This window comes from Metopolophium dirhodum, chromosome 6 (assembly GCF_019925205.1).
Source record: "Metopolophium dirhodum isolate CAU chromosome 6, ASM1992520v1, whole genome shotgun sequence".
Classification (NCBI taxonomy): Eukaryota; Metazoa; Arthropoda; class Insecta; order Hemiptera; family Aphididae; genus Metopolophium; species Metopolophium dirhodum.
Window position 1 is genome coordinate 32,879,363 of NC_083565.1, and position 25,798 is coordinate 32,905,160.

A 25,798-nucleotide genomic window follows, 5' to 3' on the forward strand; every position below is an offset into this window, starting at 1 on the left:
AACTATTAAAATATGTAAATAATATCATACTATTTATAGGGGCCGTATAGTTAACATAATATGTATTTTTTTTTCCTCTCCATGTTCTCTGGCCCGCTAGATTTTTGCACATTCAAAATTGTCCCTCTAGTATAGCATAATTGAGTGGATCGTCCCTGCTATATATATAGAGTATTAAGTATTTAAATAAAATCGAAATTGTCATGGATTTTGAATTGCAAGACGAAAAACACTATCGCGGTAGGATCCAAAAAGTTTTAAAATTCATTTCCCTCGCGCCGGAAAAACGTCTGTCGCTTTTCACGAGTGATCGTCGTGTACGAATGCGGCAAAGGCTCGTCCGAGGTGAATCGAGCATTTCCGTTCATCCTTGCCGGATGTGCGCAATAAAAAAAACGTACCATCACAACAAACATTCTGGAACACAACAGTGACGTGTGACTGCAAGTCGGTGCACGTCCGCGGCCTCGGCGGGGGACCACCGCCATGCCGCGGCGGCGCACAGCTGTTGTCTGCGGGAGTAGTACCGCGCGCACGATCACCGCCATCCACCCGGCCGCGGCCGACGAGCGCGTAGAGCACGACAGTCTGTTGTCGTATCGCTCTACACCGTTCGCCGTTCAGTCTCGTCACGTTAACCGCGCGCGCAACACGCACCGCGTCCGCTCGCTCTCTCGCCTCGCCTCGCCGTATCGTCGTTATTATCGCTGCGTTACGCTCCGCGTGTCGCCGCCATCGCTCCTCGTCTCGCGCCGTCCACGAGTTTTCCGACATGGGCCGAAGCCTTGCGCTGTGGACGAAGACGCTGAGTTTCCCGTCCCGGAACTCGCCCAACAAGTCGTCCAAGCACAGCATCACCACGTCCATCAACACGTCGTCGTGCACCATTTTCGCGCCGGCCACGACGCCCACCAAAGACAACATCACGCCAGCGTCCACTCCAGACGTAAGTCCGCCCTCGTCGTAACTCCCGAAAAAATTTTCAGGTGTTGTCCTTCAACTCATCCTCTCCGGATTTTCAGATAAAATTTGTCAAAAATCAGTTTTTAATTCCTCCCCCCCCCCAAAAAAAAAAAAAAAAATTCGTATACGCCATCGGTGTCGCTTATGAATACCTGCGGAGGGTGGTTAATCAGGAGTCTAAATCAGAGTTTTTTTTTGTTTTACATTTTTTTCGCACGTTAAAAAACTTCGTCCGACGTTAAGTCTTAAATTATTCAGACTGTATTATAATATTAGCACTCGGTTCGACGAGCTAATTTTATCACTGTTTAATTGTTCATTTATAAATATTTAATAGGAAATTGCACCGATGCTACCTACCGGTTTTTTCGTCATTCATTCGTTTTATTTTATACGTGCTGCCGATTGGAATTTACGACAAAACCGCATTTATATTACTTTTTATTATTTTATAATAAACCACCGGATGGTAATCGTTTCCGTACCTCCATCAATCGTCAATATCGTTTACTGTATAATGTTACGTGATTCGAAAACGTAGTTTGTGCCTAGTTACGCAGGTCGACGATAAATTTTTTCCCGCAATTTGGGAACCAATACGCGGCAATTTTTTTTTTTTTGTAATATTATTAGAATCGCATGTGTTTGAAATTCACGCGTGTTTGAGGGTTTAAGACTTCTAGCGGCCTAGGTGGGTATAGGCAATAGTCTTGTAATATCATATCAGTATAATATTATTGTGGTCTGTGATCGCTATTTTCGTTGCGATACATCTTGTAGGCAAAAGTATATAGTAATTGTTATTAAAATGAATTAACCCAGAATATTATACAATGAAAACACATAGGCACGTTCTATTATATGATAATTTTTTTTTGTCAAGTGTTTGTTATTATATGGTGCGAGAGGTGCAGAGGTTTGATAAGTTTTCGAAGGTCTATTCGGAATATTATGTGGTGTGCAGTTTCTGTGCAGTCCGTATAGGTATATAATATACGCACGCAGGACTCAGTCAAAGAGTAAATACAGCGAATATGCATAAAAAGCGTAGGCTTATTTAAAATAAATAATTTAAAGAATATAATATACGAACCGAATGAGTAAGTACATAATATATTATATAGAAATCCGTTTTGTCATATGCGTCTTACGAATATAAATTGTCGTGGTCGTCACTCGTCGTTCGTGTAAAACGATGATTGCGTAATATTTTGAACGGACAGTGTTCAGCGACAATATATTCTAATATCCGGTCATCGGGACGAGATGATTTTTAACAATATTAAAATTATGTCTGGGAAAACGGTTACAAACAATCACAATAATACAATGCGTAATAATGCAATCGTACCTATACATTGGTTTTGTACATAGGTATATTGTATATTATTATATTTAATCATAATATCCGCGTAAAACCGTATTTGCACAACAATAGAAGTTATATTATTATTCCGCATAAGGTTTTGAACAAACACGGTCGTAGACGAAAACTCACCAAAACCATAAATAATAACAATATCGTAGCGCGCGCGCGCGTTTAAGTTTCATTAGGTAGTAGTTTCATAATAATATTATATATACCTGGTAATTGGTATATTATTATTATGTATTGTGCATTACTCGATGGTTTAACATTATTATAACAGTGTCATACGGCCTACGAGACGGCGGCGGCGGCGGCGATAATAATAATTATACTGTCCGTCGCCACACAATATTATTATTACCATACAATATTGTCGACCCTCGACCGTGTCGTTTTGGAACTATGATATTATATAAATATATTACAATATTATTATAAACGGAGGGCCATCGTCGTCGGTAATGTGAAAAAATTATTTAAAAAAAAAATAACCGTTGGCCTAACCTATTACCTGGTTATACATATATTATTATCATAATAATTATATTGTATAACAGTAAGTGCTATCGAGGACCATTACAATATACCTAACCTGCAGCCTACTACGACCGTTCGCCGTTGCATAATAATTTGTTTACATTCGGTCGTTACGCGAACGATAATAATAATAATAATAATATATTGTACACTCCGTCCGAATAGCTGTTCGAAAACACTTTTTCGATCGTCGTCCGCAAAACACGTTAGGTACATATTTAAGTTTCCCACTGCCGCCCACCAGATTTGAATTTCTCACACATTTATTATAAACGTTTCGATCGAAGAACGGCGGCGACGTCGACCCACCCAACAAGGCGACCGCGACGACCACGACAACAACCCGTCACACTGTTTGGATTAAGCGATTACGTTATCTTATTAGCATTAAACACGTCTCGAGTTTGAGATTGAGACCTATCTAGGGGGGGGGGGAGGGGTGCCCAAAGGCTGTAGATACTAGGTTGTGCCCCCTCCCCCCCCCCCATCGATGGAAATATCAAAACTGCATTCCTGTTCCTATCCCTGTTTGAACGTTATTCCTTATTTTGACCGCATAATATATTGGCGCACACTTTATGATAATTATTAGATACACACCGTTAAGTTATGTCACCGTCGATTAATTATACACATACGTAATAATATGCCATTAAATACGAAGTAAAATACTAAAAAGTTACCTTTTATTTTTGCCTGACATAGTTTGAACACTTCATTATTACTTTAATAATTACGTAAATACTTGGTATAACGACACAGAACTAACACCATTAAAATCTGTAAATACATTTATTTTTATTAATATTAAACAACTGAATTAATAAAAAAAAAAAATAATGAACGACTAATCTAGTGTTAGGTACCCGTTAGGTTATCCCGTTTAGTTTTTTTTTAAATATATAAATTATACAAAAATATAGGTAGGTATCGGACGAAAAATCCGAAAATGCCCGTTAAAGCTTCAAAACAAATACCTATTTTGTTTTTACTTTTTGGTGGTGCTTAATAAACATTTAACTTTTTTCAAGGCGTTTATTTTTGGAAATCTCTGTCCTTGTTAATTCGCGGGCCACATCGGTGTACAGATGTGTGCATAAGCAATAGGGATAATACCCGTCGAGACATCGAGTGTTGTCTCTCAAACGATGTAACCCACCTAGTTCCTACTACAGCTATATAGGCATATATTATAATATTATATATATACATATATAGGTACGACTATACGGTCGTACGTGTCGACAAAAAAAAAAACCAACCCATCTGTGATTATGACTTCCGACCGAATTTCGTTCACCGTGTCGTCTTCTCGTTTCTGTACGCGCACAAAAACCGATGTCTATACATATTAAATATATTATAATACACTATATTCGTATTAAATTCTCGTCTCACATTATTATTATGACGATCGTATACTACCTATTATGATATATAAGTGTATAAAATGTATTTTCCTATGCGAGACACGCGCGCAGTCACCGCAAGACGGCCACAACAGGTGTAAACTATTAGTTTCCGTCTCGAGAGTCACGAATAGAGGAACCGTCGTCGTAAACGCGACCCTGCACATCTATACGGCTTTGGCGCGTACCCGCGGCTGTAAAATCGAATATAATAATATGATGACATATCGGATTGCCGGTGTCGAAATTAAATACCGGCGAACAGGTCGAGTGTATATCATCATCGTCATCATACAGTGTAAGTGTAAAAAAAAAATTTCCATTAAGGGGTCGAACGCTCGGCGTTTTTTTTTATTTTCCCTCGCAGGATGTCCGGTAATGATTTTCACCCTTCGCCCTCGCCGCGGTTGCTATATATATATATATGCAGCGAAGGTATAGTATTTTATCGTAACAATAATAATATGACGACCTCGTCGTCGCCAAACGTACCGCTAAATAATAATATATAAAACATACACCGAAATGGATTCATAGGGTTTATAGTAAAAAAAAAACTCATTAACCGTCGTTCGCGGTCACTACTATAATATATTGCGTATAACGCGATGTCGCAAAGTATAATAATAATATATGGTCCTATATGGCTAACGGGTGTATAGGCATATTTTATTGTACATATCGTCGAAAAACAAGAGATAGTATAATATGTATAATAACATATTATAAATTGTAGATAAAATATAATATATAATATTACCGGCTATTATGTATTATTGTAAACTCGCGCGCACACATAACCAACCGGTTGCCGCTGTCCCGTCACAATATGTTATTATTATGTTCATCTTCGTGTATGTTCCATTTCTCCTGCGCAAATCAGAAAAAAAAATTATCCTTATGCAATTTTAATGGCGACCTATTAATTCGAAAGTAATTATATGCACACTACGTGCCGCAGCGGTGCGATCGCCCCGTCGCCGTCGGTGTGGGTGATTTATTATATTATTATTATTTTGTATAACATTAGACATGGGGTACCTACAATCATGAAATAATCAAATGCACACAATATGCGCGTAGGTGCCATAACATTATTGCATATTATTATTATTATTATGATGCACGAGTATACCGACACCCGATGTTGGGTATATCGGTCCTGTACACATATATATAGGTACCCATAACTAGTCTTTATACGGAACGACGTGGTTTGGATTGAAATAACGAAAATTCAAAAACACAACGCATCGTTTGTGATGTAGGTTAATTTGCACGTACCTAGGTAATAATAATATTATATATTATTATTATGAATTTGTGAAAACCATCATAGCGATGCGGACTAACGATCATAATATTATGCACCTTCCTCAATTATTGCATTAACTGTATACAGATATGAGGTCCGAAAGCGAATTGTTTACCGAGAAAATAATTAAATAACTTTATTTGGCAATCATTTTGGTAGGTGCCTATTGTCCGGTCAAAACTCGTAGGCATTGACGCCGAACCTATATGCAATATTCTAAAGATTAATTGGTCCATTATTTTAATAATTATAATTAAATAATAATATTTTATGTCCTTGACATGCCAAATTAAACAGTTTGATATTGTTATTATCATGGCACCTAATAAGTATCTATAGGACACCGACAACAATAATATATACAATATAAAGTTTGATAAAAAAAAATGTGTAAATTAGAATAATAATTATAGAATTCTGTAGACGGATCGAATGACTATTATTTGATGTTTTCAACGATGAAAGAAAATTAATTGTTCAGATGTAGGTATAGATATTTAAAATAGTATTCATATAGTAGGTAATAATAGGTACCTACATATAATTAACCAAAGCTCTTAGATCATTTGATATATATTTTTTAAACGTATTCATAAAAATGAGAAAATATTTGTCAAACTTCTCTTGCGTCATTGTTATCTGTTAACAATATTATTTGATGAATGAGTTATATTTTACATATGGAGAATATTTTCTATAGTCCTTTATTTTTCTCGTAATCCGAACCGGCAGGAAAATGGAACAAGCCGAACGTGACCCCGACTAAGGGAGGATTCACTTAATCACAATTCGAAATCATCTGTCACAGATCCAACACATGTGTGGGGGAAAAAATAATATGACCCTATTCGGCCGGGTACATGTAGACATTCCTAAACGGACATCTGTTCGGATGTATTTATTCTGAACTAAATAATTCATAATAATTGTATTTGTGTATTGTGTGAGTGTGTGACTTGAATGTTATCGGGAGGTCAGATAGTTTGTCGGGCGTATATTTTTCAAAAATAAGTTATGCGCGTTATGCAACTATATATTCTTATTTCTTAAAAGGAAAATTCGATACGATTGTCATTGGAATGTTTTAGGGCTGTCAAATACCTCTGTTCTATTGCCGAGTGACTAATGATCTCCTTGAATCGTATTCGTACAATAGTATGTTATAACGCATCGAGAATAATATTATACCCTATCGTGTAAATGTCTTCAACATAATATAATACTCGAGTACCTATACCAATGTTTTAAATTGATTTTTACATAAAAAAAAAACAAAAAAAAAACATTAACATGACTATTAATACATAGAACATTAATAATTGTTAGGAAATAATATTAAGTACCAATAATAGATTTTGAATTTTGAAAATACCTCGATCCTACGCAAAACCATGCGATTATCAAGAATAACTTCCGTAGAAGTTAGAGTAAGTAGGTACCTAGCGGTTGATTTAAAAGTGTATTATAGTCTTAATTGCTTCGACTTGGACAGTTGCCCAAAAATAATGTATAATCATACTTAATCTACCGAACAGTTGTAGACCCCGAGCCCGCAGGAGGTCCATGTGGATGAGCAGGTGCGTGTTTCAGCAACCGTAACTTCTCGTATATTATATATATATAATATATAGTCGTATTATTACACTTATGTAGGTATTAATGATTTGACCAGAACTGCGGGCCTCCCTTAAGCTTCACCAAGCGTATATCCTTTGGTTCGAAACGCCTTTCATTATTACTGTGTATATTATTTTTGTGGCAGTAGGTTTATATGTGCTCATCGTAATAGGAATCACACCTGGTTTAGTTTATCTTAGTGCTCAGTCTCCCTTGACGCGACGTTAAAAAATAACATTAAGTTATTATACTTATATATTATTATACACTACCTCTGCTATATTATATGATATCGATTGTATACATCACGCACATATTAATAGCGTGGTCGAGTTTTACATTAACTTAATAGAATGGGCTGACCCCCGCAGCCCTATGTATACGGATATACGGTTTTAATTTTAATATTCGTTATGCATTTTGAAATAGGTAAGTGCCTATACCTACGTATTGAGAAACGTAATAGTGTACGAATTGCGTAGAAAAACAAAACCTTATAAGACAAAAAATATTGTTGTCGAACCACTTAAACCTAAAACAATAATACGCGTTATTGTTTTATACGGATTTGAGTCACGACAAGTTAAACTACTAGGTACAATGCACGTAGGTACTTACGGTGCCTACTAGTTGTGGAACATATTATAACGTTGGAAAGTACCTAGGCATATAGAAAAATTCATTTACGACACGAAGGAATCGGGATTACCTACACTATACCAGAAGCTGCCCGATATTTACCAGTTGGAGGCTTAGTAATTCAATCACTATACCATGAGAACTAACTCGACATTATGTGCCCATCGTATTATCCCGTAGGTATTAAACAGTTTAATCGATTTCTGCGGTTTCTTTCCCTATGGTCGTCACTCGACCATAAACGAAGTTTTATAATAATTAGGTACCTACCTACTATTACACTCGACAATATATACAAAACATCTTTCCATTAGAATTTTTTTTTTAAAATATAGATTGCTCTTTTAGGCGCCCGTACTTATTTAATTCTTATACGAAAAAATGTGCGTTCATATTATGTTAACATATAAACCATTAACCAACAATGTGTACGGGCGTTAAACATATGTTCCGTTTGCGTATCTTTTTAAACCCAACTGTGAAAGGAAATACGTCGGCTGATCCCAATTATTTGAGATATTACACACAATAGGTACCTCTACACTACATAACACTCGGAGAGCGATATAATTTCCAACCTATTGTAAAGCCTATATAAGTGTACGCAATTGTTCTTATAAGACCTTACTTGCAGGGTATTTGGTTGCATATTGTGACATATGTTTTTAGTTTTTATAAAAGATAATGTATCAACAAATTTAAATTGGTTGCAGATTTAAAATAATATTTATTATGAGTATAATACCTATTTTATTCTTTTGTCATTGAATAATCAAATATAATATACACTATATAAGACTTGCAAAGTTTAGGTAGATGTTTTTAAGTAAAATTATTTTATTAAAATTCACTTCTCACAAATTTAATAATAGTGACCGGGCATATAATAGTTTAATAAACCCATTGGATTCGTGTGGGAAGCATAACCTTTTAATGTGTACAAACACCATTTATTTATGGTTCCAATCATTAAATACAACAATATTCTACGAATTGTTATACTATTGGAACTAATTTAAGATTGAAGATAAAGCAACTTACCAATTATTGCACCTTAAATTGTATAATACTTTAAATTATAAGCTTTACATGCATATTATTATGATGAACAATAATTGTCTATTGTTGATCTCTACTGTAAAATTTTAAATTTTAGTACTTTACTTTTACATTCTTATTGTAAGAACATTTTGATTAAGTCATCCTTACATTACTACAAACGCTTGCTTTCTATTATGTATGTTGAAGTTTTAGAAAAAAAAAATGAATTACTTTGAAAAATTGTTGATTTCATTTAATTCACAATATTTCCACACTTTCAGATTTAATCTTAATAGAATGCCTACAATATCATATTGAATTGATTTTTTTTTTTTTAAAAATTGCATATTTAAAAATAATACATTTTATGTTTCAGGTCTCAGATTGTGAAAAAGACAAGGATATAATGGGATCTGTTGTCTATTGCATTCACCACAAAGAAGGTTGTAAATGGAGCGATCAATTAAGGCGTCTAAAAGTAAGTACTCAATATAATGTTATCATTGAGCTATTGTGATTAGGAAAGTTTAATAAATAAAAAAAAATTGAATTATCTTTCTGTTTGTAAAGATTTTATTTTAATTAGTCAAACATTACATTAACAGGGACACTTGCAAACATGTAAATATGACGCGTTACCTTGCACAAACCACTGTGGCGCTCAAATTGCCAGAATTCTAATGGATGATCATGTGAGATATACATGTATTGAACGTGTCATCAAGTGTGAATATTGTAATGGTGAAATGAAAGGAGAAGCAGCTGGGGAAGAACATAGTCGAACATGTCCGGTGGAGCCAATCCATTGTGAAGCTAAATGTGGTGTAAAAATTCCAAGACGAATGTTGGCCAAACATAAGGTAGACAATTTTAGAATTATAACATTTTGAATGGTTAACTATAAATATACAATTTTTAATCAGGTCACAGAATGTTCAAAAAGATTATTACCATGTCGTCATTGTGGACGGCAGTTTGTAGCTGACACTATTAACTCACACACAACATCATGCCCACGTTTCCCTCTAACTTGTCCCAATCGATGTGAAATTGTCACTGTAGCACGTGAAGATTTAGAACATCACATTAAACATGCATGTCATTCAATGTTAACATCTTGTAGCTTCAAAGATGTTGGTTGTCGATTCAAGGTAAAATGTTATTGGTATGAACTAAGTACCTTTTGACTAACTTTTATATTTTCAACTGTAGAGTTTGAGAGGAAAGCAAATGGACACACATATGGAGGAAGCAAGCCAACAACATTTAACATTAATGTGTTCAATGGTCACTAAACAACAACAACAAATTGTATCCATGAAAAAAGTTATAAATAACTTAGCTGTTAATCAGTCAGGTATATAAGATTTTTTTTAACAGTACATTAAATTTAAATACCAATTGCTTATAAAAATCTAATTACTTAAAGGTACGTTGATTTGGAAAATCAGCGATGTATTGGAAAAACTTGAAGAGGGTCGTCACAAACTATGCGGTGATGGTCTAGAACTCATCAGTTCGCCGTTCTACACCAGCCAGTTTGGGTACAAGTTGCAAGCATCGGTGTTTTTGAACGGCAACGGATCTGGTGAAAACACACATGTATCTGTTTATATAAAAATACTGCCAGGTGAATTTGATGCTTTACTGAAATGGTCATTTTCACATTCTGTGGCATTTACATTATTTGACCAAAGTGAAAAGGTGTGTAATTCAAAAATATTGTTTATATTTATGAAACTAATCTATTATGAAATATATATTTGCACATTAGAGTTGAATGTACTAAGTGTAAATTGCATAAAATATATAATAGGGATAACCAAAATGTATATTATGGTTTAAATATGTTTAGTTAAAAATAGGACATCAAATGTAATTTAAAAAATACCTCATATAAATTTCTTTTGATAACATTTTTATAATTTATATTTATATAAATATAATTTTCAGTCAAAAATAACAATAACTTTTATAACACTATTTATCATAATAAAAAAAAAAAAAACAACATCAATAAGCAATTTTAATTTGCATTGTAATGTGCAAATATATTATTCTAGTGGTTATGTACAAATGTAAAATACAAAATAAATTACAAATATTTTAACTACCTTTGTCATTTTATAGCCATGCAACATAGTTGAGAGTTTTGTGCCTGATCCATCTTGGGAGAATTTCCAACGACCAAGCACGCAGCCGGATAGCCTTGGATTTGGTTTTCCTAAATTTGTGTCACATGAAACCCTACTAAAAAAAAGACAATTTATTAAAGATGACACTATATTTTTACGCATAAAAGTAGATCCCAGCAAAATAGTAGCGGTTTAAAATTATTTTCAGTTTATAATGTATATTAGTATGATCTCGTAAAATGTATATGAAGATAAGTGTTCATATTTAATTTTTTTTTTTTTGTTTTGGTTGTCTTTTTTTCACAATTGGTAATGTACAAAATGTGACTGTTTGTTTATGTTAATTCTTACACCGGTTGAGTCAATTGATAAACTTTATTTCTTAATTTATTTATTCATTTTTTTTTCCTTTAAGAATATTATACCAAATTAATTTTATATTTTATTATATTATTATCTCATAATTATTATATTATACACTATACTATTTTGTTATTCACATTAAACCTATTTAATTTTAAGTATTATGTAATTAAGTGTTTTTAAATAAATTATAAGCAAACCTACATTATATAAATCTATTCTTAAAGAACTGAAAAACTTGGTATGAATTGTCTCTATTGCCGTCCAAGTGCAACATGTCTATCAAAATTGTATTGTCTGACTTTCTTAAAACTAGTGTAGCCGCAAATAATGGTTTGGCATTCACTGTGGTCTCTAAATTCTGATCGACCCTTTCATCATCAGATGCAATGAGTGAACAACTATCATTTGTTTTTTGACGTTTGCAATCAGCTAATCTTTTTTCCATTCGCCTTTTTCTTCTTTGATGTGTCCATGTATTTTCATATGCTTGAATGTCAGCTTGGTATAAGACACTTTCATCAATTTTTGATTGTAATTTTGAGATTGACAGCTAAATACAAATAATGAAGCATTAAAAAAAAAAAATTATAAATATTATTAATAGTTATTTACCTTAAGACTATCTAGAAGTTCTGATAGTTTGGTTAGCGCAGTTGTAGAGTCATACGATTCTGGAATTTGGAAAGATACCGGAGGTCTAAGTTTCAACTTCTCCTTTTGAAACTCCTTATTAGGCAAAAAATCCTTTAATTTTATATCCGGCTGAAATGTCCAAGCAAGCCCCCAACGAGCATTCCGACCTTGATAGAAACCAGCTTCTGCAATTGTACATGCTCCAATAGCTTTCAGTTCATTTTTTAGAGGGTCTAATGATGCTTTATAACCAACCATTGTTGTATAAATACTAATAAAAAAAAATAAAAAGTTATAATATAAATGCAATAAATTTCATTTGTAGGTAATATGGAAAATGTTGAGGGTAAAATATTTTTCATATCAATATTACACATGAGTATACGACAACAAAATGTTTTTATCAAAAGAAAAATATCTTACATATTCTTATGTAATACCACTGGTAATAATACAAATGGATTTTATGGTACATAATTTAATTGTTTAAAAAATATATATACTTGGTTAGGTATTTATTAGGGATGAGTCAAACATAAGTTTACAAGATTAAAAACTCAAAATTAAATTATTTCTTTAACTGTTCAAACTTTGATTTTATTTAAGTAGTAAAGTAGTGTTCTTCCTCAAAAAAATTATTGGCCGTCATACTTTGCGAACCTAATTATATTCACTCTTCAAACTTAAATTTTTAAGCTGTTAGATTTTCATAAAGTTTGAGAATAATGAGAACCCATCCCTATTATTTATCTAATAGTTATTACTTAATACTTTTGTTTTAATCAGGTATCGAATTGGTTACTTATATAACAGGTGTTGCTGAAGTCTTAAATGTTCCAAAAAATATCTTCAAAATAATTTTTATTAATCTTAGAATAAAAGTGTTGGAATCAACACTAGATGACGTGGGTACCTACTATCTACTTTAAAATATCACATAATATAGGTATCTAAAATGGTACTTTTAATATTGATAAAGAAAAACGTTTGTTCATATTTTAATACAACCTTAAGGGTTTATGTTGTGAACAACAATTTTTGTAGATGCACGTGTTGCAATGCAAATCTGTATGCCGATCAGTGGCATGGTGAAGATAATTTGTTGAGGCCTGTGCCTCAAAATATATGGGTGGGTGGTGGGGTGTACTGATGTGAGGCCATGAGAATAATATGATGGATTGACTTGTCATAATAGAGAATTAAATGTTAACAAATAACAAATCGTTAGGAAGATAGGGGACTTGTAAATTGTACAGTTTTTACTTATAAAAGACGTAGTGGTGGTAGTAGTAAAATAAAAATACATATGGCCTCGCACACAAAAAATTGTCTACACTGATGCCGATAATACACACACCTCTAGTTAAAACTAAAATAATTCAATTAGTTAAATAAAATGCAATATACCTAGATAATTTTAAATTTTAATTGAGTAGTTATTACAGATATAACTTAATGTAGATCACATAAAATACACAATAAGAATGTGTACTAGCAATATGAGAGTAGCTGCACACCTTGTAAGAATTACAATTTTTTTCCAACTATAAATTATAAATTTAAGTTAGGTATTATGCTATATGATTTAAAACTATGAAAAATATTTTTCAATTTATAAGTTCATAATCTATCATTGTCGAATTTATAAAAGTAGTGAATTTTTCTAAAAATTAAACCATACTGGAAGTTATAATGTATTTATCTCCTAACAAAGAACTATTATTTTGTTATGAACTATGATAAATATGGTTTATTTATGAAATGTGTCTGTTGTATTATTGTTGATGATTACCGCACTTAATTGTGTATATTACCACGACTAAATAAATAGGCATGTCAGGGAGTTAACACTGTGCGTGAGATATTCTCCAGAATAAGAATAAACGCTAAAATATTGCTAATATATATATTATTATCCAATTGATATTGTTTTTTCCTTGTCTGGGGAACATGCAAAAAGATTTCAAAAATTTAACATTTAACATTTGGCGTCCCTATTTATTTAGTCAAGTTTATTACTTTAATCATAAAACTACTGCACACATAGTACATGGGTGCAGTAAAATATGGAAACAATTCTAGTTTAGCTCCTAACCTAATTTTCAAACATTTATTTCTCCATTTTTAAAGGGAACTTAAAAAAAGTCAGATATACTTTATTACTTTTAGACATACGTTCAAAAGATCATCGTTAAAACATAACCTAGGAATGGAAAATATAAAGTATATAAAACCATACCATGGACTAAGATATATCTTTGTCTGTGATGGTACTACCTAACAAATATACAAACTTTTAAGTGTTATAACTTGAAAACTGAGTACAAATAACAAACTTTCATTGTATCTTAATTTTTTTATAAAAATTACATGGAATTACAAATTAAGTTTTCCTGGAAGCTTAACTAGAATTATGCCAAAATATCGACGCCCAGTTCAAAACTGCAACTAAAAAATTTGGTTTTTTGGATATAATGTGTTTACTATATTGTTTCCCTATGTAACGTAAATTATAATATTCAAAATACACTCTCGTGGACAATAATTTAACTATATTTTATTGATTTCTTGAACTGAAATTGTTATAAGATGGTGTACATAACTCGGATTTGTTAAAACTCAAGTCGTTGCAGTTTTGAACTGGAGCGTCGATATGTTCTATTATTTGATAACTTTAAACAAACAATAACATGGATATTTATTATTTAATATTTATGAAAGTAATAATTATCAATCAATAAGAATATTTTTACACCAAACAAATTTCCAAGTAAATCTAATTGTATTATAATATATAAATAATATATTGTTATTATTACCTTATCGAATTCTGTAATATTTCACTTTCATTGATCATTTTTTTTATAAAATCAACTTCTCCACCCATTGTATACATTTCAGAAGTAATCCCAACCGCACTATCTGCTTCATCATCTGATGAATTTATTTTTGAAAAACTATGAAAAGGTGGGTTACACATACAGAAGTCATAATGTTCATCTACAGCTACTGGCAATAATCTTTCCCATTCCGATACCTCCAGTACTAAAAAATAGAAAAATAGAATTAAAACATTTCATTATATTGTATTATACTTTTTAAGTAATTACCTTGAATTAAATGTTGTAAATTATTTTTTTCTACATTTTTAATAGCATTTTTAATAGCTTCTTTATTGATATCAGTACCGACCATGGACCACTGAAATTGTTTAGCTGCTAATAATGGATAAATACATGATGAACCTGTGCCTGAAAAAATAAAACATTTGGTTCGATTTTAATTAATAAATACTAAGCAAACTAATATAAAAAATTAGGACATCAAATTAGTTAAAGTTTTTATTATCAGTTTACACATAGTATGCTTCATCATAATACCTAACAAGAAAATTAAAACAATTTAAACGCTCTGATATACAGAAGGAGTCGAGAGTACCTCTTTAATGAGTAGGTCACTTTAATAGACGTATTGAATGTAATTCAATGATAAATTATAAGGAAATAACATACAATTAATCTTAATGTTTTTATGATGTCATTGTGTATATACAATATAATAATATAGTTTATTACATATTACATATTATCTACCTATCATATGATTAAGTAAAACTTTTAAATCCGAAATCAAAATATTTTTGGATTACCTACAACAAAATAACCAAAAATATTGTTTTTTGTTTAAATGTCAAATTTTGTTTAAATTAAACATTGAATGACTAAAAATGAACTTTTTATTTACAGTATGACCTATTTATGAGGAACCTCGAATTTAAATGTCAGACCTTAAATATAAAAATATACATTCTAAATTACAAAATATTTTGCAAATTTTCGTGATTTTGATTAATTTTGTCAAAATTTGAACTTCTGATGCTTATAAAAAAAATTGAGCCCACAAATTTTTTACATTTTTACAAATGATGATGAACTTTGTATGAAATATTCAAGATTTTTGATTGATCGAAACATTTTTCAAGTATATACTTCATCATTCGTTTTTAAATTACAAAAAAATGAGAACATTTTATTTTTATGAGTCAATATCCTATTTTGTTCAAATTTAAACTTAAGACACTCATAAAAAATATTTATGGAATTAGGATCAAATTTTTTTTTAAATCCAGTTTTGACAACTTATTAGGAACTGGGTTAGGAACCATGTATTCAATTTTCAAATTGTAGGTATGAATGTTAATGTTTACAAACTTTAAACTACCTACAAAATAATTAAAACTTTTTTTTAATTTTATTAAATTTTTAGATTTTCTCAGAATTTTAAATTTACACTTAAAAAAAAAATATTAACGTATTTTTGAGATTTTTAATTTTTTATACAAACAACTTATGCGGAATCATCTAGTAAATTGTCTAGGATATATGTCAGTGGCGTAGCCAATATCTTTTTTTGGCGGGGCTGATCAACTTTTACACTTTTACACATTAAATCGTACTAACACAGATAGATAGCTGAAAATGAGTTAATACTTATGGTACATTTTTAAATATTTTAAATGCAATTTAAGACTTTTTGAGCGACTATCATAGACCATTAAAATAGTTTTTAAATTTTCTCAACATTTCGAGGGGGGGGGCTCCCCTCAGCACCACCCCTGGCTACGCCACTGATATATGTATATATAATATATATATGTGTGTGTGTATAGTGTTAACGTAATGTATAGCTCAAAATGCGTCAAAATATTTTTAAAATGTCGTCATGTATAAAAAAAAAAGATCTGTGAAAATTTCAAGTAGGTACGATACTACTCCTACGGTTATTAGTTTTCGAGTTGCACAAAAATTAAAACAAAATCGATATCGTCAAAAACAAAATAATTATAACTTTTTCTTGATTTTAACAAATTTTCAGATTTTCTCAACATTTTAACTTTAAACTTAAAAAAAAAAATTATGAACATGTATTTTCAGCATTTAAAATTTTTCTATGAACAACTGATGTGGAATATTCTAGTAAATTGTCTAGGATTTTGAATTTTTAAATGAGTGAAACAAGTAGGTATAGTTTCTCGACTTTTATGGGAAAAAAATAGAAAACGTAAATTAATAACGTACATAAATATATGTGTTTAGTGTCTACGTAATGTATAGCTCAAAATGCGTCAAAATATTTTTTAAATGTCACGTATAAAAAAAGATTGGTGAAAATTTCAAGTAGGTAATTTCGAGTTTTAGAGTAGCGCAGAAAATAAAACAAAATCGATATTGTCAAAAACTGGTGTTTTGTAGAGATGACCGTTTTTTCCGGATTATTTCGATAAATACAAACAAATAATTATTAAGAGATCTAGGTACAAAACCTAATTTGAATGAAATTCTAACCACGTGCATACTGCGAATTATTGACAAGACATCGAGGAACAAGATCAATAAATTACCATAATTTAAAATGAAATCCAAAAAACATGCAAACATCCATATACTTCATACCTATCGCAGTTTTAATGGTATTTAAATATTTACTAATGCGGAATCTTCTATTAAATTGCCTAGGGTTTTGGATTTGTAAACGAACGAAATAGGTAGGTACCTATACATTTTTCTTTCATGAAATATTGTTTTCGTATAATAATCAATTGGTTGCTACATAGATCCCCGCATAATGCATTACATTTGCATTGATTACGTTTTTATGTTCTTATTTTATTTTAATACAATAATTATTATTTATACTGAAATCTATGCCACGAAAACATAAACTTTCGGTTACATCTTCTATTCATATTTGAACCTCCCTGCGTGACGCTTAAAAAAAATTAGATCAAATCGTTTCTTTCATGAAATATTGTTTTCGTAGAATAGTCTGGTTGTTGCATATAGATCCCTAGCCTGAATTGCCTTTGCCGTGAAGGCGCAACCAATGAAAGCAGAGGCGTGACAAAAAATAGTATGTGTGGCTCGAGCGGGAAGGCAATTTCAGTCTCTTGGGCGAAACTGAAATAGCTCACTTCCCGCCCTTGCCACACAATATACTATTATCGACTTTTATGGGGAAAAAAACTAATATATATATATATATATATATACAGGTTGATTCATAAAGCGTAAAACACTCATTATCTCAAAAAGTATTAATGTTTTTAAAAATATTTTTTTACATTGTTTCAAGTTGTTAAAAAACTATGTTTTTTATCTATATAATTTTTTTAAGTTTTTACTTTTTTGAATGACAGCATAATTTTAAATTCATGTTCCAAAGCAGAATATCTTTCTAAGTATTTTGATTCATAAAAATCTAATTTAGGGCGAGTAGTCTATGAGGTATAAGCATTTAAAGTTTAGATGGGCGGAGTGGAGTGGTATGGAGTTACCCTGCAAATGTGTGTCCACTACTCCGCTTGTCAAAACCTTAAGCACTTATAGCTCATAAACTACTCGTCCTAAATTCGATATTTATGTATTAAAATACTTAGAAAAATATTCTGCTTTGGAAAATGAAATTAAAACTCTATGCTGTCGTTGAAAAAAGTATAAAACTTAAAAAATCATAAGGATAAAAAATATTTAAAAATATAATTTTTTAATAAAATTGTTGTTTTTTAACAACTTGAAACTATGTAAAAATTTTTTTTCAAAAACATTAATACTTTTGAGATAGTGAGTGTTTTACGCTTAATACATCACCCTGTATATATATATGTGTGTGTATAGTGTTTATGTAAAGTATAGCTCAAAATGAGTCGAAATATTTTTAAAACGGCGTAACGTATAAAAAAAAAAAAAGGTTGGTGAAAATTTAGAGTAGGTAAGTATCTATCTACGTAGTTTCGCAGAAAATAACACGAAATCGATATTGCCAAAAACTGGTGTTCTGTATACCTACGACGGGTTTTTCCGGATCATTTCGATAAATACCTATACAAACGAATAATTATACCAAAAGATGTACAAAACGCAAATTTACGAAATGCTATCGCTACGCGCGCACTGCGAATTTATTATCGACGAAACATCGTTGAACACGATAAAATTTACCATGATATTTAAATATTTACTACTTCGCATGCGCAGACGGGCTCACTATAATAGGCAGTGTTAATACTTATTATATTACATTGTGCAGGGCCGTGTCAAGCAATTCAGCGCCCCTTCCCTACAATTTGGGCCACAGTTAGCATAGTAGGCGCAGACAAAGGCGCCCCCTTAGTTTTACCAAAACTATAGCGCCCGGGGGAAATTGCCCCCCACCCCCCCCCCCCTTAACACGGCTCTGAATTATCGTGACAATCGATTTGATCTGATGTTCGTCGCACCTATGTCGATTCCTTTGATCTTCTTCGTGTTGTCGTAGTTCAAGTTGAACAGGTCTTCGATCCACAGCAAGTAGTTGAGTCGCAACGGGACGGTGGGCACCAGTCGGCCGACGGGCAAATCCACGTCTAGGTCGAAGTCTTTCTTCAGCAGTATGGTGGTCAACAGTCTCAGGCCGTCCTGATTTTTGAAGTCGAAAACGATTTTGCCGTTCAAACCCTGGGCACGGCCAAGTCAGAAGACGCCGAATACCGGTGAAAAAAAAACATTAATATTGTTAATCGGAATCCCATGGTTGATTTTCAATTAGAATTTCGAAAATACCAAAGTGTACTTACAACCGACGCGTATTTGTTGAATTCCGGGTACATTACCGCCAGCTCCTTGAACGCAGGCGGTTTCCGGTAAATATTCCTCGGGTGCATTAACTGGTTGTTCGGCATCGTCGACACTCGGTAATTATTCTGGTGGTGGTAAGCGGGGATCGGATTAATAATTACGGCGACCAAAAAAAAAAAATGTAAATATTATTATCGATCAACGAGCATTCGCTGCGCGAGATGATAAAAATCACCCTATCTATGACGATAACAAAAAAATTTTAGAATATTAATCGCGAGTAGGCTCCAGAAACGGTCGAATCCGATATTATCGACTGGCGACTGTCGACATTTTAGTCACCTCACCACGACCCGTCAGACGCCCAAAAATTTAATAATAATGACGAACTCGCACGCACGTCGAGCTGGTGTGTAAATATTTACGTTTGTGTGCGGAACAGTGCTGCGCATGCGCAACGCGTCTGTTACTAAATCCGATTACTCCAAAGTCGTTGCAAATCGGAAACAAACTCGTTTCAAACAAAGGCTCCATTAACATTAATAATAATAATAATAATATGTTAATTGAAAACTATATAATCATAATGATATTGCATTGTCTTGATGAAAAACGATTGCGTATTGATCTGATTGTATTAAATTGTAATATAATAATAATATATTATTGTAAAATCAATGCATCGATTCGGTAATTTCTTTGTTATCAATGATCGTGTGACCATCGTGTTACCCGTCGGTGTTTTTGTCCCGTGGGACAAGTGACGGTGACCCTTGGGATACGGAACATTTTTCGTGATTACTGATAAGTCGTTTTTATCAGACAACCGTGATCAGCGCAGCCACAGACTGTATGACAATAATATTATGTTCTCTGTAGTTAGTACTCTGTGGTAGAAAATTTGCGAAGAGTAAAATTTTTTGTTGGTCTTCGGTACGACTTTCTGTTGTTACAATAATTTCTAAAAATTTATAGGAGTCTGATTCGATTAAAATATGGCGTCTTCACAAGGAAAACATATGCCCAAAGACACTCAAATCATTGTGTCGATTATGAAAGATTTGGGTATTGTTGAATACGATCAACAAGTCTTAAATCATCTCTTGGAGTTTAACTACAGTAATTATTAATGCAATGAAACAAATGTGTCGTTTTTCGCTGTTATTATGAATGGTGTTTGTTTTGTTTGTTAGGATACACAACGCTACTGTTGGACGATGCCAAGACATTTTCAAACTTTGCGAAAAAGAAGAATGTTGATGCCGACGATGTGAAAATTGCAATACAATTGGCGCAAGACGGAATATTCTGTCGACCTCCTCCCCGCGATGTAAGATCATTTTGGCTAAAATCAATTGCACGACCAATTGCCAAAATCAATTTTTTAAAGTTTATTATGTAGGTATATTAGATTTTAACATCATGCAACAAGAGATGTTAAATGACGACCAAAGAATTGACCATTATTTACAAAAATGAATGTGTAACTTTATTCCAATGTTATAACATTTTTAGTTTTAATTACAACTAAAAATAAGACCTAAGAGTTTATAACTTACTGTTTTAATTTTTAGGTGTTAATGACATCAAGTCGTGAATTAAACAAAATACCATTACCTCCAGTAAGGCCTGCCAGTGGACTGCGAATTCCTCACGATCGTTCAAATTTCTTACAAACAAACTACAGGCTTAGGAATGATTTGGTAATAGTTCAATAGTATATCCTAAAAAATTCCTTTGTTAATTGTGTGTTGTATACGTTTTTCAATCTCATTCATTAGTAATTTGCTAGTTGGCTATTTTATTTTAATTACTAAGTTACAAATTCTTTTATACATCACATAATTTAGTTAACTGGCAAAAAGTCTTGTGTTTTTAACCTAACGAGTTCTAACACAATCTTAACACAGTGTTTTTATTAGGATATCAGTTATTAATTTTAGGTTGTAGGGTGATAGTATACTTGTATACATTTGTAAAACCTTTGATCATAATATACAATGGATGTTGCTACTTTAATCATTTTTTGTGTCTTACATAACCCCTACTTATTAGTTATTTTATAGTGCTTTTTGACACAACGCATGTGCAATAATGTGTTGCTCCCTGAAATTGAATGAGTGGTGGCCGGTGGGTGGTTATGTTGGACACCGCTTGCTATATGAGCAATACACACGTAGCTCCATTTATTATATATGATCTAAGGTAACACCATTGATTATAATAGTATTTATAATACTATTGATTATAATAGTATTTATAATCAATGGTAATACTAATAGACCTGCTTTTTGTACACTATGAGCGGTCAATGTAATATTATTTATACTTAAATTAATATTTTTAATGTTTTGATGTATAGTATTCTGGAGGAAATATGCGTAAAGACACTAAAACAACAGCTGCAGAAATGTTGGAGGCGTCTAGAAAATTAGAAATCGAAGATAATCCCTTCCAGCAATGTAATTAAATTTATCTTATTAATTTTATTTAAGAGGACATTATATAGGCATTTCTTGTCTCCGTCTTACAAGTGTGTAACATAGCAAATTTTACACACAGCTTCGTTAGTTTATATATTTGAGTGAATTGACTTATAATACAATTTAAAGGTAAGATTATTATCTAGAGCATCATAGGCTTTTTTATTATATGTATTTTAGTTTTAAAGCGAGTTATAAGTATGTTAAAATTGTAAATTGTTTGTACCTACATCATTATATATTCATAACTCGCTTTAAAATTAAAATATAATTAAACGCCTATGAGATGCCCTAGATCAGGGGTGTCCAACCTGCGGACCATGGTAGATTTTGATACGACCCTCACTTTAATTTAAAAACCATTAATTAATTGGATATAATAATATATTAATATTACGAGAAAAAATTTATTTTAAGAATATAAAACTACAAAATATTAAACATCAAATAAAGATAAACTTATTAGCGTTTTATCTTTATTGGCTCTGATAGCAATATTCCGTGTCATTTATCAACAAAAAAATATTTCTGTTTATTATTCGCTATAGTAAAATTATAAAAAAATGTATTGTTGTATTATAGAATATAATTTAATCATTAAATTTGAATGTATTATTATTAAAAAGTATATGGCCCACAACAACTTCTACCCATATGATGTGGCCCAGTCTTCACAAAAGGTTGGACACACCTGCTCTAGATAATATTCTTACTTTTAAATATTATAAGAGTTCAATTCATTCTAATTTTTAAACTAATGTAGCTAAACGTGATCTGCTGAGTGTAAAATTTGCTATGTTATGCACTTGCAAGACGGAAACAAAGAATGCCTGTATAATGTCCTCTTAATTATTTAATTTTGGTTCTTCTGAATTGCATGTCATATTATATTAAATTTATATACCACATATTATAAAAAATGATATGACCCAGGTAATTTGCAAAAGTTTCATGCATTTAATAATAAAACATTATAATAACATTTGCATTTCTCATCATACATCTTCATTAATAAATTTAAAATAGCATCTTAACAAATGCCTGTTTAATATCTAAAAAAAAAATTTTCTCATCTATTTGATCTATTAAGAGTAAATTAATCTGTCCAGTATCATTATATTTTTTGGTACTGTGAATTGAATAAATACATTTATAACATTTAGCATGATAATTTGTTCATTTAAATTTTCAAATTTGTCTGTTTCCAAATAGCAACAATATTATATACTCCGTTCTATGATAGAAGATACACGTTTTTTTTTGTCGATGATGGTCATCTCCCACCATTTTAGCCCTTCGATTACCAATCATCAAATGTTTAGCAGTCGGCAACGACTTGTTCACTGTCGGGCGATAAATAGTGGGAGAAATTTGGCCTTTGTGCTATCGTCAGCGTCAGTCGGATGCGTGAAACGTGTATCATCTCTTGTGGAGCTGAGTATATACTATATACCCTGTTCAAAATAATAAGCACATAGATTTTACATAAAAATTTTTTTAAATATTTCATATTTTAACGGACCAAATGTAAATATTTCTTAATACACGCACACGTCTCAAAATGGAATTATGACACCGAAATAAACTGATCTTATTCAGTGGCAAATCAATCTTATTATTTTATCTGATCTACAAGATAATATCACCATTTCTTCTTGATCAATCTAGATCTAATTGATTTCATTTAACTTAAAATTTCTATCAATTTTGTCATTTTTGTTCCATATTAATCATCTATCTGGTTTAAGTACTTAAAAATAATTTCAAATTCATTATTTTATTGAACAGAACACTTAAATGATAGGTAACTATTGCAAGTTACCCATATCTGGTCTATTTATGTAAACATTATGACATTTAAATAACAAATAACTTAAATTGTTTTCTTTAATATATCCTATACAAATCTGTATAATTGAGTCTGACAAATGAGTCATCCACCTTTTCGTAGGTTAGTTCTGGTTACCAACACTGCTACAATCCAAATAATACTATGTTTTTTGCCCTAACAGGCATTAATTAATAATAAATAAATAAATAATAAAAGTTAATGCCAGAAATGTGAATAATAGATATATATGCTGAAATCTATTAGTGGTCAGCATTTATTACAGATGTTACAGCTATCACAAAAAATAAATTAAGATTTAAACAATAAAATTATGAGGACTGTACATAATACTACATCAACGGGAATATTGGAAACCATGAATTTATTATTCTTAATTTTTAATAATAACTTTCATTTTTTCAATAGCTAGTCAAATGATGAACAGTTCAATGGAGTTTGATTTGCAAGAAATGATTGAAAATCGTCAAAGCAGTCAAGAAAGTATTGGAGAAAATGATAAAGATGAACTTATGGAGGCTCAGGAATATCAAAACCGTTCATACTCTGATATTGCGCTCGATGATGCTGTCGAAAAACAACTTAGTGATATGTAATTTACCAGGGATAACATAATAAAAATAAAAAAACTATAAATTAGTATCATCTCTCATTTATTCAATATTATACTTTCTATTTTTCTTTAGTCTATAGTTAAAAGCCTATTAACACATTTACACATTGACTGCCATGTGACTGCCTGCTGTCATCTGTAATTCTCAAATTGTATTATTTTGCGACCGTTGATCATTACTACCACGTCACATAACTGCTAGTCATGATGTATGCAGTGGCATAGTAGGAATCATTACAATATTATGTTTGATGTTACAAACATATTGTTTTCTTTAAAAAAATATTTTTAAATGTTTTATTAAATACAATAGTATATACAAATTTTAAATTTGGAATGACATGGAAAAATATGCTTACGTACCGATAATAACTATTGTGTGACCTTCCGGCGGTCACATGGTAGTCAACGTGTTACAAATAATAATAAATGAATCAACTATAAGTTTATTATTTTTAAGTCAGGATTTGATGTAATACAGCTTTATACTGGCGTTATAAAATTATGATGATGAATAATTGTATTATACAAACTTAGGTATATTATTATTTATTATCTATGTTTTATGAATTTAGTACATGATAAATATATAAATTTAATGTTATATACTATAAATTATTATTTTTTTTTTATACTTTTACAATTTTCAACTTAAAGTACTTAATACTATGGTCATTTTTAGTACTTATGTATTTTTTATACATTTTAATATTTTACTTTATATAATAATCACACAATTAATAATATTTAGTTAAGTTAAATATGTAAGGCCTACCATGGTTATATGGTTTTATGGTTATATCTCAAATAATTTATAAACCTATAGGATAGTATAATAACAAGAATCTGTTTATTATTTCATGGTTTTATCAGTCAACTTACTCAATTATTTTATCAATACAGTATTTTTTTTCTACTTAAAATATTAACACAATTTATTGAAGTTTTATAAAAAGTCACTCTATATTATGGACACCGGAAAATTATATTCAAAGCCTCAACTCGTCCGGTCGGTCCACGTCATCAAGACAAGATAAGATGCACATCAGTCACCTGTGTATATTTTTACATCCTGAGTTCCTAACTTCTACAACAATAGGGTTGATATGTGGCAAATTTTTTAACAAGCACAATTTGTTGATTATAAATGTAATGTAATATATAATTTATATGTTAAATATTGAATCTGTGAAGATCCAAACAACTCTGTGATAAA

General features: G+C 31.4%; 3 protein-coding genes across 7 annotated transcripts; 2 read left to right on the forward strand and 1 right to left on the reverse strand.

Annotated features, from left to right (window-relative positions):
* The first annotated feature begins 534 nt into the window (after nt 1–534).
* LOC132947871 (TNF receptor-associated factor 4) lies at nt 535–11,599 on the forward strand. The gene is made up of 7 exons (XM_061018105.1): nt 535–946; nt 9,267–9,368; nt 9,496–9,750; nt 9,814–10,041; nt 10,103–10,247; nt 10,320–10,594; nt 11,021–11,599. Exons 1-7 carry the CDS (start codon nt 773–775, stop codon nt 11,219–11,221), a joined length of 1,380 nt encoding a protein of 459 aa, XP_060874088.1. The 5' UTR covers nt 535–772; the 3' UTR covers nt 11,222–11,599.
* On the reverse strand, nt 10,156–20,158 carry LOC132947872 (U6 small nuclear RNA (adenine-(43)-N(6))-methyltransferase). 4 transcript variants are annotated; one of them, XR_009664956.1, is made up of 9 exons: nt 19,637–20,156; nt 19,301–19,517; nt 15,135–15,275; nt 14,844–15,069; nt 12,004–12,295; nt 11,593–11,941; nt 11,005–11,140; nt 10,314–10,475; nt 10,156–10,181 (listed from the first exon to the last, which is right to left on the reverse strand). XR_009664956.1 is itself a non-coding variant. In XM_061018107.1 (7 exons), exons 1-6 carry the CDS (start codon nt 19,739–19,741, stop codon nt 11,594–11,596), a joined length of 1,329 nt encoding a protein of 442 aa, XP_060874090.1. In that variant the 5' UTR covers nt 19,742–20,156; the 3' UTR covers nt 10,792–11,140; nt 11,593. The 4 variants fall into 4 exon arrangements, 1 of the variants encoding a protein (XP_060874090.1); XR_009664957.1 differs by lacking the exon at nt 10,156–10,181 and having other exon boundaries at nt 10,200–10,475; nt 11,005–11,137; nt 19,637–20,158; XR_009664955.1 differs by lacking the exon at nt 10,156–10,181 and having other exon boundaries at nt 10,200–10,475.
* On the forward strand, nt 19,423–25,505 carry LOC132947873 (transcription initiation factor TFIID subunit 9-like). Of its 2 annotated transcripts, XM_061018109.1 has the most exons (6): nt 19,423–19,552; nt 20,613–20,756; nt 20,831–20,967; nt 21,212–21,340; nt 22,000–22,099; nt 24,378–25,505. In XM_061018109.1, the coding sequence occupies exons 2-6, from the start codon at nt 20,633–20,635 to the stop codon at nt 24,563–24,565; spliced, it is 678 nt and encodes a 225-aa protein (XP_060874092.1). In that variant the 5' UTR covers nt 19,423–19,552; nt 20,613–20,632; the 3' UTR covers nt 24,566–25,505. The 2 variants fall into 2 exon arrangements, with proteins under 2 accessions (XP_060874092.1, XP_060874091.1); XM_061018108.1 differs by lacking the exon at nt 19,423–19,552 and having other exon boundaries at nt 20,471–20,756.
* Nucleotides 25,506–25,798: the final 293 nt, after the last annotated feature.